Source organism: Coregonus clupeaformis, chromosome 23 (genome assembly GCF_020615455.1).
Source record: "Coregonus clupeaformis isolate EN_2021a chromosome 23, ASM2061545v1, whole genome shotgun sequence".
In the NCBI taxonomy this organism is placed as follows: domain Eukaryota; kingdom Metazoa; phylum Chordata; class Actinopteri; order Salmoniformes; family Salmonidae; genus Coregonus; species Coregonus clupeaformis.
This window is the reverse complement of record NC_059214.1, coordinates 12,281,998-12,304,212: the sequence shown is the minus strand read 5'-3', so window position 1 is coordinate 12,304,212 and position 22,215 is coordinate 12,281,998. Positions and strand designations below refer to the sequence as shown.

At 44.8% G+C, this 22,215-nt stretch overlaps 1 protein-coding gene and 1 non-coding gene across 2 annotated transcripts in view; both read right to left on the bottom strand.

Annotated features, from left to right (window-relative positions):
- The window catches only part of LOC121536084 (striated muscle preferentially expressed protein kinase-like), a 119,244-nt gene extending 110,964 nt beyond the window's left edge, over window positions 1-8,280 (bottom strand). Inside the window, exon 1 of the mRNA XM_045206532.1 lies at window positions 7,042-8,280. Coding sequence (XP_045062467.1) covers window positions 7,042-7,468 — 427 coding nt within the window. The 5' untranslated portion in view covers window positions 7,469-8,280. The remainder of the gene's footprint in view (window positions 1-7,041) is intronic.
- A 7,755-nt stretch (window positions 8,281-16,035) lies between these two features.
- On the bottom strand, window positions 16,036-16,117 carry trnas-cga. The gene has a single exon. It is a non-coding gene; the product is annotated as a tRNA-Ser (tRNA).
- Between the last annotated feature and the right edge of the window lie 6,098 nt (window positions 16,118-22,215).

Here is a 22,215-nt window from a genome sequence, read left to right as displayed (position 1 = left end):
CCGGAGTGGAACAGCTGACCGGCACTGGATCAGGCACCGGTGGAGCGGACTGCTCAGGCACCGGTGGAACGGGCACGGGGCGTGCCGGACTGGACAAACGCACCACTGGTCTGGTGTGAGGAGCAGGCACGGGCCGGACCGGACTAGGAACACGCACCACTGGCTTGGTGCGAGGGGCAGGAACGGGCCGGGCCGGACTGGCGACGCGCACCACTGGCTTGGTGCGAGGAGCAGGCACGGGCCGGACCTGACTAGGAACACGCACCACTGGCTTGGTGCGAGTTGCAGGAACGGGCTGGACTGGCGACGCGCACCACTGGCTTGGTGCGAGGAAAAGGAACAGGCCGGGCTGGCGACGCGCACAACTGGCTTGGTGCGAGGAGCAGGAACAGGCCGGGCTGAGCTGGCGACGCGCACCACTGGCTTGGTGCGAGGAGCAGGAACAGGCTGGGCCGGGCGGGCGACGCGCACCACTATCTTGTTGCGAGGGACAGAAACAGGCCGGGCCGGACTGGTGACACGCACCACTGGCTTGGTGCGAGGAGCAGGAACAGGCCGGGCTCGCGACGAGCACCACTGGCTTGGTGCGAGGAGCAGGAACAGGCCGGGCCGGGCTGGCGACGCGCACCACTTGCTTGGTGCGAGGAGCAGGAACAGGCCGGGCTGGACTGTGGAGGCGGACTGGAGGTCTAGAGCGGAGAGCTGGCACAACCCGTCCTGGCTGGCTGCCCACTTTCGCACTACACGTGCGTGGTGCAAGCACAGGACGTACAGGACTGTGCCGGCGCACTGGCGACACAGTACGTAGCTCCGCATAACACGGAGCTTGCCCAGTCATATGCCTCTTCGCGTGAGTACGGGGAGTTGGCTCTGCTCTAACCCTAGGCTCCGCCAACCACCCCGTGTGCCCCCCCAAATTTTTTATTGGGGCTACTTCTCGGGCTTCCTCCTCGACCGGCCTCCTCCGTGTTGCTGTTGCTCCTCTCCTGCCTGGGCATCTACCTTAGCCCATGGTCCTCTCCCTGCAAATATCTCTTCCCATGACCACAATTTGCCCACCTGTGACATGGCTATTCGCTCCGCCTGGGCACGCTGCTTGGTCCTCGTTTATTGGGATCTTCTGTCACGTTCGTTGAATGACGGGTCAGACCAAGGCGCAGCGTGATATACGTATATGTTTATTTACTGATAAACACCACGACAAAACATCAAATGAAACGAAACGTGAAGTCCAAGGTAGCACACACACCATACCTTACACGGAACAAGATCCCACAACTAGACTGTGCCAATAGGCTGCTTAAGTATTGTCCCCAATCAGAGACAACAAGCGACAGCTGCCTCTGATTGGGAACCACACCGGCCAACATAGATCCACACATACTAGAATATACAACATGGACAAAGCATATACACACCCTGACTCAACATATAAGCGTCCCCTGAGTCAGGGCGTGACAACAGAGTTATATGTCTTTAGTAGACTGTATTGAAAATCAAAAAGATTGTTCCAAAAAATGCTTGTACGTGATTGAGAAAAACTGTATTTTAATAAACTATTTTTCTATAGCTATTATGGTCCAAATGAGAATGGATTTTTCTGTAGTTCAACAACTTTGTAACAACGTAAACATGTAGGCCTATTATAATGTTTCAGAAATCATTTTCACTGTAAACCAAAATCAGAGTGAAATGCAAAGAAACTTGTACCCTCTAGTTGTTTCAAGGCAGTCTGGGTACCAGTATTTTTAGCTAACACCCCACTCCTTGTACTCAGTGTCATATGCCACGGAGTACAAGGAGGGGAATGTTAAAAAGAAAAAAAAGACTGGTATCCAGGCATCCAGGCTAGTTTCAAGGATGTATTGGCAAAAGTAGTAGAGGTGTAAAATGTACAAATTAATTAGCTTCTACGTTTCTCTAGTCCATCCATAAAATCTGCCCCAGATTAGTTAGATCTGATACATAACCTAGCGCAAGGGTGGCCAACTAAATTGCTTCCTGATAACTTGTGTATGAACACATATCTGAAACCCTGACCATTCTTTGTGAGGAAGAACCATATTGAGCTGCTGGATATTGGAAACTTGGTTAGATGATAAATTGCTTATTATAATGTTCATTACCCTACTCTCCCTTTCTCTCCAACCATTGCTTACACTTTGCAATTCACAAAGCTGTCTGTGAACCTCTTTTTTTTTGCCCCATCTTGTTGTTATCCCTCTTTCCTTCTCCTGCTCTTCTCACTGTCCCCCTGTTCATATGTTCAGTGGAATCCGAGCAATGGGTTGGAAATCCCCCTCGCTCCCCCCTTGTGCTGTCAGGTTTCTGATGCCACTGCCATGCTGCCTCATGTCATGGCCGCTGGTCTCAAAAACCATGAAACGTACAAAAACTCTGACCAACTCTACTCCAAAGAGCAAATAATAAAGAACAATAAATAACAAACAATGATGCAACCATATGAACTAAAGTCGCTGGATCAGATTTACTAAGCATTTGCACTGGTGCTAATTGCTATTTCCATGAAACATAAACGATGGAACAAAAAGGTCAAATGAAGGTAATGAGAAGGAATAAGTAAAGACTTTATATGGTTTAACTTTGTTTCTTGTCTTTTACTTGTAACTAACAGGTGCAAATATTTAGTCAATCTGTCCCACTGTCTCCTCATGCCTAAATGTTTTTTGTTATGTTACTCACTGAATATGATTATCCGCATGATGTGGACTGTTTTCAACTTGCAGCTGGCTGGTTGAAGCCTGTGTACCTTTTTATTCAGTAGTAACAGGAGCACTGTTGTTAGATTTAACACCAGTCAGCCCATTCAAAATGGAATTACAGACAGAATTTAAAATGCTCAATTGATATTTAGATTTTGGCCTTCCAAGCATCAGCTTTTTCAAACATTGTGAAACAACACGTTTGCAATTTAATAAAATAGTCTTAAATGGCTTCCTTTCATTCCTTATCACCTTAATGTCCAATGATCTAAATAAGTGAATGGGGCACTCAGTACAATTTCAAAATGCATATTGTCCATAGTGGGGGTTATTTTGAGAGAGAGAGAGAGAGAGAGAGAGAGAGAGAGAGAGAGAGAGAGAGAGAGAGAGATCGATCGAGAGAAAGAGAGAGAGATAATCTATCCACTTCTTCAAATGTTTAATTATACAAAATATTTGCAAGCCAACATGCAAAAGACCTATAAGGCCAGTTCAAAAAAAGTGATTAGAGCACCTAGTCATGGGTTTAACGGCTTTACTGTGATTTAACAATGATTTTGTAAGTGCACTATAGTGGCTTGACATTTCAAAAGAAGGCAAGGATACCCTTTGTCATTATGGTGTTGTCAAATTTAGTTTAGATATAGTATAATGTTAGCTAGCTAGCTAGGATTGAATGAAGAGCACCAGATTAGCTAAAATAGCTGGCTAGACATGAATTTAGTAGCACCCGGTTCATACAGTTCAAATTATACTTTTGTCCAAAAGCTGGCATGTCTCGTGTCTACTACTCCTCTCACTGCTTGGATATCCATGAACGTGAAGATATAGCTAGCCTATTATCTGAGTCCATGTAGAGCTAGACTATATCCAAGACCGTGTAGAGCTAGAAAAGTAGCTAAGATCCAACCTAGCTTTTAGCTAGCTAGCTTAAAAGCCAACCTCTGCCTCCACTGGGTCACATAGCCACATCGTTTTCATATCTAAAGTAGATCTGAGGACATCATAACAATGGCAAAGAGTTTTCCTACTAATTATTTTGAATAAATTGTCATTGGCACCCATTCAGAATGCCTGCGATCACTAAGCACGAGGCGAAGCCGACCTCTGTCTGAGCCAAGTATTAAAAGGCCTAGTATTTGTGTGGTGCTGGCCAGGTAACCATCCTAACCCTCACCAATAAGATCCTCATTTAGCCAGTTTAGCTCAAATCAAACTCCCTGGGCCTATAGGCTGACCACGGATATCTACTGTACTGAGTTGGCATCTTCAGAATATAGTATCTCCATCAGGCATATATAGGTCCTTGAAGTTAGTTAGAGTTGTTTTGAGAGGATGTGTGGGTTTGAAATCAAATTTGCCTCATTCCCTGGTCATTCAGATTTTAGTTCTGATAATAGAGACCGCCGAAAACCTCTTCCAGGGGGTAGGTCTATTATTAGCTGTGATGTCTTCCTGTGTAATTGGAGACACTGTGGCCTATTAACATTACACAAATCTAAGGCCTGGCACATTCCATGGGTATAAATAACATGCAGTGGAGAGATGAGGGGGAAAGGGGATAGAGAGAGAGAGAGAGAGAGAGAGAGAGAGAGAGAGAGAGAGAGAGAGAGAGAGAGAGAGAGAGAGAGAGAGAGAGAGAGGAGAGAGAGAGAGAGAGAGAGAGAGAGAGAGAGAGAGAGAGAGAGAGAGAGAGAGAGAGAGAGAGAGAGAGAGAGAGAGAGAGAGAGAGAGAGAGAGAGAGAGAGAGAGAGAGAGAGAGAGGCAGAGGGGTAAGGTACTACCAATGACTGATAGGACAGCTGTAGACCAGGCACAGTCAGGGCTGAGGACTGAAACGCAAAGTTTCAAGTGAGGACAGAGTTTCAAGTGTCAAATAGCAAGAAATAATTTGTCTACACCCGTTTGACCGAAAAGCACTTTGTCACAGTAAAGACATAGGAGGCTGTTGAAGGTGAGGGTGTCCTAAAAAGTATGGCATACAGGTGATATTTGAATCACATACTGTAATTGCTCTACGAAAACAAGAAAGTCCACACTGTTGCATAATAAATTCACAAGAGTATGAGCTGCGGTATAATCCCATTTTATGGAATGCTTGTTCCACACAAACAATTTGAACTGTAAAAGTGACTTCCTTAAAAAATCGAACCCAATGCTGGCAATGAAAGAAGCTGCATTGCGACCAGGAGATCTTAGGCATGTTTGAAACAGTAACACCTCTGATGGGGAGCATGCTTTAGCCAGGGTAAAACCGCCAGCTCTGTATACCACTGAATACCTGGTATTACATCTGATGATCAAGACCAGTCAACCCATCCTACAAGACAAACATGGCCAAAAGACAAAGGCATATTTAGGTATTTCTAAGCAGCATATTACCCTTTTCATACTATCGTCCCGACTTGAACCAAACTGTGCTTGCTCTGATATTTTCACACTTTGCTTTTCAGCACGGTTCCAGCAACTATGTTGGATGCGTAACCAGGTCAGCCCAGTACAGCTTGGTTTGGCTCAGCTCAGCTTGGCTCAGTAGTGTGACAATTTTGTGGGTGAACACTCACATAGCTGATTTTCATACAACTAAAGGGTGTCACTGATTTAATAATGAGCGCATACCTTACAAATGATTGTACACACATACAGATCCGTATGTGATACTATATGTAAGACTGAGAGCTAGATTCAATCACACTGCCACTGCATATTATCATGTTTTTAATATCATAGATTAAACATACATCCAGGTAGCCTGGAAATGAAAAAATACATTTATAGGCTAGTATGATTTACTTTCTGCTGGAAGAGGTGGAAAGATATCCAGGCAACAAGCTCTCACAGTTTCACTGCAGAATTAGACATTCATCCATGTTCTCCAAATGTCAAATTTCTAACTTGCTCCAAACGTCAAATTCCGAAGTGTTTTTGTTGCTCCTACTGCTCTGTAATTTCGAGGTTAAGGGTTAAATTTAGGCACTCATTCCGAATGGTTAAGGTAAGGGTGAAGGTTTGGGATAGGGTAAAAAAAAAACAGTATACACAGAATACACAACCTTCTAATCCAGAGTCACACATCTACCACCCCTGTCCACAACACCCTAGCAAAACCCAAGCGTACTTGATAGTAATAGTGCTCACTGTTGTCCCTAGTGGCCTGTTTTGAAAGCATTTCCCGACATCCTCAGGACATGGATAGACATCCAATTTTGTCATCTTGAACGACCTGCTGATCCAGGACCCAAGAACTCCAAACAAGACAGAGCCATGCTACAATACATTATATTATATAATTATATTTGAGATTATGGCAAGTTCAAGACGTTATTAGACTATTACTTTATTAGCCTGATGCAGCTTACAAACACAACCCCAAAGTAACAAGCATTCTCTATCGGCTGCCGTCCTTCTTTGCAGTGATTTTGGATATCCTATCACTCCTGCAGCCACAAAACAGGCCTCAGGATTCAGTCATCAAGACTAAACAAGGTAACCCAGGAGGATAAAGCACTCCACCCCTATACAACTGTTGGTAACACTTAACTTGAAGCATGCGGGTATAATGCTTAATCCTTAATTATGTTTCACACAAAGCTTTATAATATGGTATGTCTCTATGTATCAACATTTCAACTGACTCAAAATGGCTGGTTAGTCAGGATCATCATAAATGATAATACGACATCATAAGGGGGACATATAGTTATACAAGGCATTATAACTACATCATGATGCATTATACTTGCAGGATGTATGTCAAGTGTTACCCAACTCTTCCCTGTGATCCACCATTACAAATGTAAAGCCTGTTGGACAAGTTGTCCATTATGACATTGTCACTGTGTCTTTGTTGCTCTTCAGTATTAATCCCTCTTTAGCGCTGCACAAACATAGCTACAAATCAAATGACGCATTATGACTGGTTCAATTGAATGATTCATTATGGCATTTATGTGAACCCTTCAACTTTTCACAAGCTTTGAGCATTCAATAGGTAAACTGTCATGTCATGATATAAAACAATGTGGAGATAATATAAATGGCTGAAGTATTTCTAAATGATCTCAAACCTCATTTGCCCACATATTCTTAGATCAATACTCATAAGTGGGAATGGCTTGCAACACATGGGAGTATTATTTGAGGCATGTAAGAGGGGACGCCAAAACATGGCCCCAAAACATCTTTGATTGTTCCAGAACTATCAATAAAATAACAAACTGCTACATGTTTTCAGTAGAACTTAGTAGAAAAACACATTGAAAAAGAGGTCAGGGACTTTTAACACAAAACAATAGGATAAGTCATCCGTCTACATTACCTTCCCCCAGGTCCAGGACGGCGAGCACGGCACTACTCCGCGCCTCCCCAAGATGGTTGTTGGCAATGCAGGTGTAAAGGCCGGCGTCGCTGGGCTTGCAGTCCCTGATCCAGAGGCCCCCGTATTCCTGATTATCCATATTCAGCAGGTCATCGTTGTGGTACCAGTAGAGTGATGGCTGCGGGTCTCCAGCCACTGCCACTTTCAGGCGGATGTCGCAGCCAGTACCCACAGCGGCGTTCCTCATTTTGCGTACAAACACCGGAGGGGTCTGGGTGGGAAAAACGGAGGCCCCCGAGTCGGGGACTGGCTGGTCGGTGTTAGGATTGGCTTTGGCCCGCTTTGGCAGGAAGATGGGGCTAGGGACGTTGCGCGCCCCCTCATCCTCTCCCTTCTTCAGGGTCATCTGCACCTCTGCCTTTTTCATTGTCACAGTGATGCCTTCTTATAATAGCATATGTTGTGTATTCAAAATGGGTCCCAATGGTTACTGGACCCTTTTTCTTAATTTCTTTATGATAGTTGACGTTGAGTGATTCGAGAGCTGATTAAAAGTAAGTTTCCCACATTATGATTATTATAACTATTTTTTAGGCTTTCAAGCATAACACTAACTTTTAAAGTAGTTTGAATGGGCTCATATAATGCAATAAAATATCCCTTTAACTTCTGCTATCAAAGTTCTAAAGCAAATCAACTTCATTACATTGGATTGGATTAGATTACCTTCAAAATGCCCAAGCCAAAATGTTTTTTGTCATGGCTTTTGAAGTCCAGTTGGGATAAAAGGCAAAACAAATTGATCATTACCTAGCAATTAGGCAGATACAGCCTGTGCACACTCTCCTGCCTGGCGGTATTTTTAGGGCAAGACCCACAGGATCATGTTGCATTAACAGCTCCCAGTATTGCCTTTTGGAAGTTGATTGCCTCTGCCTTTCACCTTTCTTTCCCCTGGCTGGTTTCTCTTGCTTCTTGAGCCGGTCCTTGGCTTGAACACGTTGAGTGCGAGTCAAAGAAAAAGTCCCTTGGACTCTTGTAAATCTGTAAAAGACTATTCCCTTAATTCCCAGTTTGACCCTTAGGATTGGCTGACAAACTCACTTTGTTTCCAAGTCAGTATGCACCAGGCTCAGTCGCACCAAATGTACAGTCTGTCCCACCTCTTGTCCCAAAAGAGCTAAGCTTTCTCACTCATGATCTCCCCCCACCTCTGCCAGGCAAGTCCTTAGGGGAAGTGACAGCCACACAACCAGAAGGCATCAGAATGACAGCTGCATGCTGATATGTCTGCTCTGTCCCCCTTAGCTCCTGCCCCCATGTCATTTTTAGCCAACCGTGTGGTCTCCAGAGCATGTGGGATGGTGCCACAGTGAGCAGGGAGGAAGGGGTTGAGACCAGATTTGATTTGTAGGTCAAATACAGAAGCTCACAAGTAACTTCACAAAAGGTATTCAGGAGGGCCAAAACGTAACGTTATGACTATAACTACTGTTCACTGAAGGAGGGAAACGAGGTACAACACAACTATGGTGTAGTCGCACCCCCACAACCTCGATTGAAGAACTAAAATCAAGCCTGACAAGGCCAATGAAATCAGCACCTCGCTGGAAGCCCGGCCTTCCACAAGCATGAGGCTTGGATTTACTCCTTCAATTAAATACTGCTCTTCCCCGAGCCCAGGAACGGACGGTGCGGGGCCAAACTGGTGTTGTACCTCGTTTCCCTCCTTCAGGGAACTGTAGTTATAGTCATAATATAGTCAAATACCTAGGTGTCTGGTTAGACTGTAAACTCTCCTTCCAGACTCACATTAAGCATCTCCAATCAAAAGTTAGATCTAGAATCGGCTTCCTACTTCGCAACAAAGCCTCCTTCACTCATGCTGCCAAACATGCCCTCGTAAAGCTGACTATCCTACCGATCTTCGGCGATGTCATTTACAAAATAGCCTCCAACACTCTACTGAGCAAATTGGATGTAGTCTATCACAGTGCCATCCGTTTTTGTCACCAAAGCCCCATATACTACCCACCATTGTGACCTGTACACTCTTGTTGGCTGGCCCTCACTACATATTCGTCGCCAAACCCACTGGCTCCAGGTCATCTATAAATCACTGCTAGGCAAATCCCTGTCTTATCTTAGCTCACTGGTCACCATAGCAACACCCACCCGTAGTCTGCGCTCCAGCAGGTATATCTCACTGGTCATCCCCAAAGCCAACACCTCCTTTGGCCGCCATTCCTTCCAGTTCTCTGCTGCCAATGACTGGAACAAACTGCAAAAATCTCTGAAGCTGGTGACTCTTATCTCCCTCACTAACTTTAGGCGTCAGTTGTCAGAGCAGCTTACCGATCACTGCACCTGTACACAGCCCATCTGTAATTAGCCCATCCAACTACCTCATCCCCATATTGTTATTTATTTTGCTAATTTGCACCCCAGTATCTCTATTTGCACATCATCTTTTGCACATCTATCATTCCAGTGTTAATACGAAATTGTAACTATTTTGCACTATGGCCTATTTATTGCCTTACCTCCAAAACTTGCTACATTTGCACACACTGTATATAGATTTTCTATTTTTTTGTTGTATTTTTAACTTTATGTTTTGTGTACCCCATATGTAACTGTGTTGTTGTCTTTATCGCACTGCTTTGCTTTATCTTGGCCAGGTCGCAGTTGTAAATGAGAACTCGTTCTCAACTGGCTTACCTGGTTAAATAAAGGTGAAATAAAAATAAAAAATAATGTTACGTCCCCTTTCAGTCAGTACTCTTGGTACAACACAACTATGGGGAAATTAAATCACGCCACAAGCCAAGCCCAGCGGATACTAAATGAAACGGCCAATAACAGACCACCTCGACCCCGCAAGAAGCGGTAGTCTGGGTATTGCGCACACTGCACGCTGCCTAGTGACCTTCCCCTGTCCCAGCTGTAAGGACACTGTAAGCACACTGATACCCAACCCGCCGCAACACAAATATCCCCTACAGTCAACCCTTTAAATGACTCCCAAGACGCTGCCAGACCCCAAGTGGAGTGGGCGCATACACCGCTAGGTAACCCTTGTCCCTTGCTGCTATATGCCAGGGAGATAGCCTCCACAATCCAGTGGGAGAGACGCTGCTTAGAAAGCACCCTGCCGCGAGCTTCATAAGTAAAACAGACAAAAAGCTGGTGAGCTGGATTAGCAAAACAGGTAAAAAGATGGTCACATAACTGGATATGCCGGGGCCGCTCAATGTACGTGCGTAAAGCTTGAACCGGGCATAGGGCATGTAACCTCTGTTGCTCTTCATAAGCAAAAGGAGGAGTTGAAAAGGGAAATATCTCAAAAGTTTAAGACCTTTAGGACATAGCCATGACTTTTGGGGTGAAGGCCGCATTTAGACGCAACATCACCTTAAGAGTCGCACGAGGCGAACTGAGTACAGGAAGGTTGTAACACGTGGAGGTCCCCAACACGCATATCTGAGGCCAAAGCCACGAGCAGGAAGTTCTTGTAGGAGAGGACACTCAGATCCACAGCCTCCTGTGGTTCAAAGGGGCCTCACACAGAGCACCCAAAACCAAAGCTAAATCCCAAGTGACCTCAATAGGTTTAGAGACCGGTCTGAGCTGGTGCACACCCTTTTAGGCCCTTTTAGGAACCGCACCACCAGTGGATGAGCCCCTGGAGTGGCACGATCAATTCCCACATGACAAGCTGAAATAGCCGCAATGTATAGGCAATTCGGAAAGTTTTCAGACCACTTGACTTTTTCCACATTTTGTTACATTACAGCCTTATTCTAAAATTGATTAACCTCTTAAGGATCGGACCCTTTTTTCCAATTTTACCCTAAAATGACATACCCAAATCTAACTCTCTAGCTCAGAACCTGAAGCAAGGATATGCATATTCTTGACACCAGTTGAAAGGAAACACTTGGAAGTTTGAGAAATGTGAAATTAATGTAAGAGAATATAACACATTAGATGTGGTAAAAGATAATACTAACAAAAAAATAACTTGTTTCAAGAGAAAGGCCACAATATAATACTGCAGTTTAGGCGCAATTCATATTTTGGCCACTAGATGGCAGCGGTGTGTGTGCAAAGTTTCAGATTGATCAAGTGAAGCATTGCAATACTGGACTATTTTGTATCAAGTCTGCCCAAATGTGCCAAAATGGTCAATTGAAACATTTTCAAGTATATAACTATAGAGAACATACAAAAATGATATGGTAATACAAAATGTAAGTTTACACATTCCCAGCAATGTCATACATGATGGATCATTATCTTATAGACTAACTTTCACACATCTAGATGGCCGGGCGCGGTGGGTGTGGAGCCAGAGACAGCAGGGGTTCAAACTTTAAAACCCAGTTCATACATTTGAATATAAAAATGTATTTTATCAAACAAAACTATGCTACATTTTATATCTGGGACCCTCAGGATGACAAATCAGTGCAAGATTACTGAATGTAAGTACATTATTTACCTTCAGAGGTCAATGTATCAAACCAGTTGCCATTGTAAGTTTTTTGTTGTTGTGCACTCTCCTCAAACAATAGCATGGTATTTTTTCACTGTAATAGCTACTGTAAATTGAACAGTGCAGTTAGATTAACAAGAATGTAAGCTTTCTGCCCATATAAGACAGGTCTATGTCCTGGAAGGTTTGCTGTTACTTACAACAGTCATGCTAATCACATTAGCGCACGTTAGCTCAACTGTCCCGTATACAGGACACCGATCCCGTAGAGGTTAAAGCATTTTTTCCCCTCATCAATCTACACACAATACCCCATAATGACAAAGCAAAAACTGTTTTTCATTTTTTTGTGCAAATGTATTAAAAATACAAAACTGAAATATCAAATTTACATAAGTATTCAGACCCTTTACTCAGTACTTTGTTGAAGCACCTTTGGCAGTGATTACAGCCTCGAGTCTTCTTGGGTATGACGCTAAAAGCTTGGCACACCTGTATTTGGAGAGTTTCTCCCATTCGTCTTTGCAGATCCTCTCAAGCTCTGTCAGGTTGAATGGGGAACGTCGCTGCACAGCTATTTCAGGTCTCTACAGAGATGCTCGATCGGGTTCAAGTCCGGGCTCTGGCTGGTCCACTAAACAACATTCAGAGACTTGTCGCGAAGCCACTCCTGCGTTGTCTTGGTTGTGTGCTTAGTGTCGTTGTCCTGTTGGAAGGTGAATCATCGCCCCAGTCTGAGGTCCTGAGCGCTCTGGAGCAGATTTTCATCAAGGATCTCTCTGTACTTTGCTCCGTTCCTCTTTCCCTCAATCCTGACTAGTCTCCCAGAACTCTGGAGCTCTGTCAGAGTGACCATCGGGTTCTTGCTCACCTCCCTGACTAAGGCCCTTCTTCCCCGATTGCTCAGTTTGGCCGAGCGGCCAGCTCTAGGAAGAGTGTTGGTGGTTCCAAACTTCTTCCATTGAAGAATGATGGAGGCCACTGTGTTCTTGGGGACATGTCAATCTTGGTGGGGCAAAAAAAATAAAAATTGTTTGGCACCATGGAGTGAATCCTTACCACCGCTACACCTGGCTATCAGCGGAGCCTTGTCTGGCGAAACAGTTCATTCAGCCTAATTTACTGGCTTTAAAAAAAAAACATAGCTTATATGTCTGACTTGCTTAAACAAATGTAGTTTCTACTGACAATTGAGATGTAACCTACCATCTATGGCATAAGGGAACGATGAGTGGATAACCCAATAACCTTCATGGGGTATTGTGTGTAGATTGATGGGGACAATTTTTTAAAATCCATTCTAGAATAAGGATGTAAAGTAACAAAATGTGGAAAAAGTCAAGGGGTCTGAATACTTTCTGAATGCACTGTATATGGGGGATACAACCATCGTAGCTCTGCAGATTTTGCTGCGAAGAGAAAATCAGTAGTTCATTTGTTTTGATACTGTCCATATGTAGCTTGTTTTTGGTCGCAGGTTCAGGAATGGCTGAAGCATTTACCTGGAGTTAACTCTGAAATGTCATAGTCAATCGATCAATAATATAATAATACTTTTAGCAAAACATTTTATCTTTAATTTACAATCTGTAGAACTTTTGTGAAACAGCAGAGTTGAAAAATATATTGCAAATAGAAAATAATGGTTTTGGGCGGGGTTGAGGGGAGCTGAAGGGTGGGACTAAAAATAACAAAAAAACAAGATAACTAATGTAAAATATACTGTGTCCGTAAAATGTATATAGGTTCAGAACTTTTGTAACACATCACAGCACAGTTGAAAAATGTATGGCAAATATAAATCAAAACTGGATGTTCTTCAGAGATAGATGGGAGGGGTTGAGGGTAGCTGATGGGACTAAAAACAAAGAAGAGATAACTAATGTATAATATACCATTCTGTAAAATGTATATAGTATGTATAAACTGGAAGTAGAAGCCTAAGTGTTGTTGTCCATTACTTTACTCCAATTAGGGGTGTGGTGGTAGGGTTAGGGGAAAATAATAAAGGACAAAATATTTAAAAGAATACATATATCTTTATAACAAATATATATATGGGGGATTGGAAAGGATGCAGACAATTACATCGATAGAAGCCACAATCCTATTTGCAATATTAAAGCTGATCCACCCCCATTTCTTTTCATCAAATAAAATTAATGTGAGTTAGCTAGCTAATGTTAGGTAGCTAGCTATCTATCTTAGCTAACTGTTAGAGCAGAGGTAAGTCAATACGTTTAGGGTCTAACCTATGTGACATTATGTAGCTAATTGAGCTAGCTAGGGTTTTTGTTAGTAAAACATCGGTAATCTAGCTAAGACTAAGCAAGAAAGCACCCGGTTAACATAGCTAGCTACCGTAGCTAGCTAGCTACACTATAATACAAAAGTATGTGAACACCCCTTCAAATTAGTGGATTCAGCTATTTCAGCCACACACGTTGCTGATAGGTGTATACAATCTACCACACAGCCATGCAATCTCCATAGACACACATTGGCAGTAGAATGGCCTTACTGAAGAGCTCAGTGACTTTCAGCGTGGCACCGTCAGTTCGTCAAATTTCTGCCCTGCTAGACCTGTCCTGGTCAACTGTAAGTGCTGTTATTGTGAAGTGGAAACATCTACAAGCAACAACGGCTCAGCCGTGAAGTGGTAGGCCACTCAAGCTCACAGAACGGAACCGCCGAGTGCTCAAGTGCGTGGACCAGACATTTGTGCTACCTGGGTCATCACTGTCAATGGTGAACGATAATTCTTCACATTTTACGGGTGAAATGTCCATGCTGCATGCATGCCAACCATTTGATCCCAATCAGCTTCATGGGAATATGCATTTCGATCTTCTTGAATGATGATGCTGTTTAATCTAATTTTAGAGCAGATGAAGTTAGAGCACAGCCACCTGTATTTTGTTTCAATCAAAGCATATTAGGCCTATGGTGTGCGCTGTTGAGTACACATGAGGAAAAAATATCTACATTTCATTTTTTGTTCTGTATCTATGGATGCGACCCAGTCATTCAGTCTTTTTGTTCTGTATCTATGGATACAACCCAGTCGTTCATTCTAAATGTTCCATTGACATAATGGCTGGCAACGTTCTTATCCCTTGCTTGCTAGCTAGCCAACTATGGCTAACTTACAGTCACGTCAAACAGTGCAGCCAGAATAACAACAGTAGCTGCATTTGTATTTATTTAAGCTGTTTTCTAGTGACATTTATTTGGATGCATCCATAACAATGAGCTAATGAGGACACGATTTCGCCTGGCATAGGATATGTGCTCTCTAGTCAGGACACTGTTGTTCAGAGGAGCTAGCCAACAACACAGCTAACACAATCCCTTCAAATTGAAGCTGGAAAGACTGCAAACTAGCTGCACTTCGTTTGACCTTTTTTCAATTGAAATTTCTTTGTATACTGTTTATCCATAAAAAATGATGCCAGCTCATTCATTATTTCGACTGGCTGAGAAAAGCTGCCTGCCTGTCTGTCTCGTCCTGACTCCCGACACGTTCATTACTATGGGACAGCTGGATATCTCTATTTGAATATTGAAACAATGTCAGAGAGACAGACAGCAAAGTTTATACAAATCTCCGCTGTTCAAAACTAAATGTTAGTCTAAAATAAATGTGAGATAAAGTCTAGATGTTTTTTATAGTGGAGATCAAGTTTATAAATTGCTTGGCTGGGCTGATGAGACAGTGGATTCCGCAGTCAAATGGAACACCGTAAATAGGCATTTTAACTTCATAGATTTAGCCAGTGGTAACTTGTGGAATAGACACCGACTGGAATGCGGTTTTAACCAATCAGCATTCAGGATTAGACCCACCCGTTGTATAATGAGGTATAAAATAAGCTTTCCCCTGCTATTCCGACAATGCCCCAAATTCGTTAATGTGTTTTGCTAGTCTAATGAATACACCTGACCATTCCATTTACTGGTTAGAAAAGGGTGCCATAAAGCAATAAAGAATCACAGACTATTTTCCCACTAGATTTATTGTAAACCCTGTTTTGTTTATTCTAAATCTCAAAACTGACGACTTATTAGCTTTGGCTGACCTAGAAGAGTAGAATTTGGTGCATACCATACTGACTTTTGCAATTTGCTATCTGATTGGACATCACTAAAGATGTGGTCATGCAACAAAATATAGTGTGGTTATTTTTGCTATTCACATTGTATCGAAAGTAGAGTAACATTAGCCTACTAGTAGTGTTATAGATCCATGCATGATCAGATGGAAACACAGTTCGCACTGTATAACAACTTTGCAATGCAATACCAGACCAAAACTATTTTTTCATCAATAAATATGTTTCCATAACGGTTCAGAGCTGCAGTGAATAACATGAGTTGTCATGTTAAGTTATGTATGGCAAATTACTATATATCTATTAGATCAGTTATATCGCAAACTGATTGATTATAAACTGGTAGCAAAGATACTATGATCAACTTTTGAGTGGGAAAACGTTCGTCACGAACAGGGTTCGAACCTGTGCGGGGAAACCCCATTGGATTTCGAGTCCAACGCCTTAACCTCTCGGCCACCGTGACTCAGTATATAATTCAAGGGAAAATTACTCTTGTAGAACTGTGCTAACGGTATACAGTTGACTTTATGATAAAAACATTTCAAAGCTTTGGTAGTCATTTTTGCTAAACTATTAGTTCGCGTCAAATTGCTTTCACTTATCATTGCACAGCAGGCAGCACAATGTGCTTACCGTACCGGTCGGTTTGTTAGCTAACTTTATACAGCTAACGTTACAGCCATGTATCACAGAGCAATCTACTTTTTTAGAACCATAGAACCCACATGAAAGTTGACTTTGTTATATTTCATTTCTAGTAGTCTAAACGTTCCATAGGAATCCACCTTATGTGAAGTTCTACATGAGTTTTATGAAGAAGGCAAAACACTAGGTGGAGACAAAGACCAACCAGCCAACTCTGGTATCTTCAGATACAGTCTATGCTTCTAACTGATGGCTTCCAGTGAGCACGGTTACATGCGATTATTGTGGATAGTCATGTTAATATAATAGTTCGTTTAAAACGTTTACATACTTTGCAAGAAGAACGATTTCCCTAATAACAGGAGGGCTATCCAGGTGCTGACCAAACGCCATCTCTGCAGGGGTGCGGATCTCTCTCCCCAGCATGAGGAGGGCAGGCGTGCAGGAGGTGGAGGCTTGGACAGCGAAGCGGCATGCCATGAGGACCATGGGCAGTCACGCTGGTGTTTGGCAGAGATGATGGCCAGCTGCTGTCCAAGCGTTTTGTTGAAGCGCTCCACATGGCCATCACTTTGAGGATGGAGAGGAGTACAGTCGTGGTCAAAAGTTTTAAGAATGACATAAATACTAATTTTCACAAAGTCTGAGGCCAATGGGGGATTGGAAGTGATGCAGACAATTACATTGATGGAAGTTACAATCTATCTGCAATATGAAACTGATCTACACCCCCCAAAAATAAAAATGTGCATATACTCCAGAATGTCATGAAGACTAATCAGATTAATTGCAATTAATTGCAAAGTCCCTATTTGCCATGAAAATGAACTTAACCTCCCAAAAAACATTTCAACTGCATTTCAGCCCTGCCACAAAAGAACCAGCTGTCATCATGTCAGTGATTCTCTCGTTAACACAGGTGAGAGTGTTGACGAGGACAAGGCAGGAGATCACTCTGTCATGCTGATTGAGTTAGAATAACAGACTGGAAGCTTTAAAAGGAGGGTGGTGCTTGAAATTAGTAGTAAGATTGAACCTAAATCAACCATTTATCGGATTATCATGAACTTCAAAGAGAGAGGTTCAATTGTTGTGAAGAAGGCGTCAGGGCGCCCAAGAAAGTCCAGCAAGCACCAGGACCGTCTCCTAAATTTGATTCAGCTGCGGGATCGGGGCACCACCAGTGCAGAGCTTGCTCAGGAAATGCAGCAGGCAGGTGGGACTGCATCTGCACGCACAGTGAGGCGAAGACCTTTGGAGGATGGCCTGGTGTCAAGAAGGGCAGCAAAGAAGCCACTTCTCTCCAGGAAAAACTTCAGGGACAGACTGATATTCTGCAAAAGGTACAGGGATTGGACTGCTGAGGACTGGGGTAAAGTCATTTTCTCTGATGAATCCCCTTTCCGATTGTTTGGGGCATCCGGAAAACACCTTGTCCGGAGCAGACAAGGTGAGCGCTACCATCAGTCCTGTGTCATGCCAACAGTAAAGCATCCTGAGACCATTCATGTGTGAGGTTGCTTCTCAGCCAAGGGAGTGGGCTCACTCACAATTTTGCCTAAGAACACAGCCATGAATAAAGAATGGTACCAACACATCCATCCAAGAACAGTTTGGTGACGAACAATGCCTTTTCCAGCATGATGGCGCACCTTGACATAAGGCAAAAGTGATAACTAAGTGGCTCGGGGAACAAAACATCTCAATTTTGGGTCCATGGCCAGGAAACTCCCCAGACCTTAATCCCATTGAGAACTTGTGGTCGATCCTCAAGAGGTGGGTGGACAAAGAAAAACCCACAAATTCTGACAAACTCCAAGTATTGATTATGCAAGAATGGGCTGCCATCAGTCAGGATGTGGCCCTGAAGTTAATTGACAGCAAGCCAGGGCGGATTGCAGAGGTCTTGGAAAAAAAGGGTCAACACTGCAAATATTGACTCTTTGCATAAACTTAATATAATTGTCAATAAAAGCCTTTGACCCTTATGCAATACTTGGAATTATACTTCAGTATACCATAGTAACATCTGACAAAAATATCTCATAACACTGAAGGAGTGAACTTTGTAATTCTCAAAACTTTTGACCACGACTGTAGTGTGGGTCTTGTGCATACCCAGCCTCTCACACACGGTTGGGAACACAAGGGACTCAAAGTTTCTGACTTGGTCGCTGTGGATGGACTCCGCAGCTCCAAACCTGCTGAATATCCCCGCTATCAGGGCGCCGACGATGGTCTCTGCCTCCTGGTCAGGAAGAGCATAGGCCTCGGGCCATTTTGTGAAATAGTCCATTGGCATGAGCACCCAACGGTTTCCACTGTCTGTGGTGCGGAACGGCCCAACTACATCCACTCTCACCCTCTCCATGGGAGCCCCAACTGGGAACTGTTGGAGCTGAGCATGAGAATGGCCTGGAGGGCCCTTTCTCTGTGTGCAGTTGTCACAGCGGCGGAAAAAGTCCTCCACATCCCTCTTGTGCTGCCCCCAGTAAAACCCTGACGGAGGCGGCTGAGGGTTTTTGTGACCCCAAAGTGTCCAGTCCCCACCCCCCCATGAGTGCTCTGGAGCACAGCCTCCCGCAGTGCTTTTGGGACCACCACCTGCCACCTCTCCTCTCCCGTAGCTGGCTCCTTCCATGCCCGCTGTAGCACGCCATCAGCCAGCCGCAGTCTCTCAGACTTTGACCACAACCCTTTGGTCACGAGTGAGAGCACTGCCACCTCTTCCCACGGTGGCCTCAGCTGCGCCTCTACCCACTGTAGCACTGGCTGTAGGTCTGTGTCCTGTCCCTGCTGCTGCCCCCATTCAGCCACGTCGACAGTCTGCAGCTCAAAGCAGACAGACCCGCCCGCCCGACAAACTGTGGCACAGACCCCCTCCTCAGCACACAGTCTCTCTCACGGCCCTCTCTCCGCTCACAGTGGCGGCACCCATCTGCAGTACAGGGCCGACGGAACATGGCGTCGGCGTTGGAGTGGCGTGCCCCTGCCCTGTGAAGTCATACAGCTGAAGCTCCTCCAACCAGCTTGCAACCTGCCCCGCTGGCTCTTTGAAAGACATAAGCCACTGGAGAACTGACTGGTCAGTCCTTACAGTAAAGGGCAGGCCACCCAGGTAGTACTTGAAGTGTTTGATGGAAGCCACAACAGCGAGGAGCTCCCGCCGGGTGACACAGTAGCGGTGCTCATGTTTGTTGAATGTTTTGCTGAAGTATGCCACCACTCTCTCCCCCTCTGGCCCCACCTGGGCTAGCACCCCACCTATTTCCACATTGCTCGCGTCTGTGTCCAGGATAAAGGGCAAGGTGAGGTCAGGGGGGGCGAGCACAGGGGCCTCGATCAGTGCACGTTTGAGGATGTTGAAGGCCTCCTCACACTCCACTGTCCAAGTGAAGGCCTTGTCCTTTGGCAGCAGGCGGTTCAGTGGAGCAGTGAAGCTTGAGAAGCCCCGTACAAACCTCCTGTAGTATGAGGCCAGGCCCAGGAAGCTCTTCAGCTGATGCTGGTCGGTGGGGTGGGCCAGTCTCGGACAGCCCCCACTTTGTCCTCCATGGTGCTGATACCCTCCTCCCCCACTTGGTGGCCCAAGAAGGACACCTCTCTTCTCATGAAGTGGCACTTCTCAGGGTGGAGCTTCAGGCCTGCGGCAGCCACCCTCTCCAGCACACGCCGTAGCGCCCCCAGGGCTGACTGGAAGGAGCTGTCATGGGCCAGGATATGAGCATATGCCCGCCGAGAGAGGCTCTCAATGTCATTAGCTAGCAGCCGTAGTGGCTCTCCAGGCTGCCTGCGTCTATTACTCAGTTCGGAGCGCAGCAGCCCGGGCTGTACGCACTGTCCAAAGCGCCTCCTCAGTGCTCCAACTAAAGCCCCATAATCACGTCTGTCCTCAGGGCTAATCAATATCAAACAGGACAGAGCATCATCCGTGAGGCACAAAGCCAACTGCAGTGCCCTATCTTAATTCGACCACCCCCCAAAATGAGCTAACAGTTCAAACTGAGCATGAAAAGCTTCCCAATCCGCCTTACTTCGGGGTCTTAACAGATGCGGACGCAATAGGGGACTGGGCGCCTCCATGTTTGTTTACATGCTGAGCCCCAGCCTCCTCGTCACGCAGCGTCGACATCACCCCTTCGGTCCGCTCCCCAGAAACTGCGCAAAGAACAGTCGATGAAGCACTCATGCCCGCCTCAGCCGCCATCATTCTAGCGGTCTCCCTTAAGCGGCCCATGTGCTCCGATGCCCTGGCAATTGTCCAGACAGAGGTTTGAGTTTACGAATTCCCGGTTTATTAACCAAACTCAACACAGGCTACTGTTTGGCCATAACCCACGCCAAATAAATCAAGGATACCCGTATAAAACAACTGTGACCACCGCTATTGCTATACCATCAAGTTCTTAAAATAACTCCAGCACAAAGAAGAGAGAAACAAGGAACAGAGAAACAGAAACATCACATTTAACAAAAAGATAGCTGATGCAGAGGGTGTGCAGTTGGTTCGATAAAGATGGAAGTAAGGTTTTATCATAGGCAGTGGCGATTTTAGCATGTAAATGTTGGTGGGGAAACTATAAAAAAAAAAAATATATATATATATATATATATATATATATATGCATACCAGCAAAGCCACTACACAACACTAAACAATAGATGTATTGCACTATAACGGTGACAAACGGTGCTCACAAACTGTTAGGGCCTACATAAAGCTGTCCCAACAGCAGAGTTTTCTTTTCAGTACCATGGAGTGAATCCTTACCACTGCTACACCTGGCTATCAGCGAAGCCTTGTCTTGCAGCGAAACAGTTCATTCAGCCTCATTTACTGCCTTTTTAAAAAACATAGCTGATATGGCTGACTTGCTTAAACAAATGTGGTTTCTACTGACAATTGAGATGTACAAACTATGGCATAAGGGAACAATGAGTGGATAAGAGGCAATCCGTAATTCCGATTAAGACATTAATGCGCAAGCTAAGACGGACATATATATATATATATATATATATATATATATATATATATATATATATATATATATATATATATATTTGTTCAGCACTTTTGAAATGTACAGCCACAGAATTCAGAATATGGGCCATTTGTCACGAATTCCGCCGAGAATGCTCCTCCTCCTTGCTCGGGCAGGCTTCGGCGTTCGTCGTCCCTGGAGTACTAGCTACTACCGCTTGATGTCTCGATGTTTGTTTGGTCTTGTCTTGTTAGTGCACCTGTTTCGTGTTATGTATTGATTAGGTCACCTATAAGTTTCCTTTAGTTTTGTTTGCAGTTGTGTGTGATTGTCCGCCTGTCCGTTGATGTATGGTATTTGTTCTCGTGTTGATAGTGTATTTACGCACTGTATGCGTAATCGCTCGCCTCCAGTGTTTGAGGCCCGTTATTTTGTATTGTCTTGTTAACTAGTAAAGTCGTTTTGACTGAGCTTCTGTGTCCTGCGCCTGACTCCAACACCGCATCCACATCAGCGTGTGACAAAATAACACACCAATACTATGGAGTCAGCAGCAGCAGCGGCGGCGACCGAGTCGCTGGAGGATCGGGTCAGCTGCCAGGACGCCAGGATCCAGCAACTCGGCTCCGCTATGCAAGAGGTGATGAACACCCTGCGCCGATGGGAAAGGGGAGGCGTGCCCACACCTCCTCCTACCTTACCACCACCATCGGCCAGCCCCACCAGACCAGCTCCGGAGTCCAGTGGGATTCGGCTCTCGCTCCCGAGGGCGTATGATGGCACCGCAGCCGGGTGTCAGGGGTTCCTCCTTCAGGTGGAACTCTACCTGGCCACCATACACCCGGCGCCCTCGGGATACGAGAGCGTTTCCGCCCTCATCTCCTGTCTCTCCGGCAAGGCGTTGGAGTGGGCCAACGCCGAATGGAGGGGA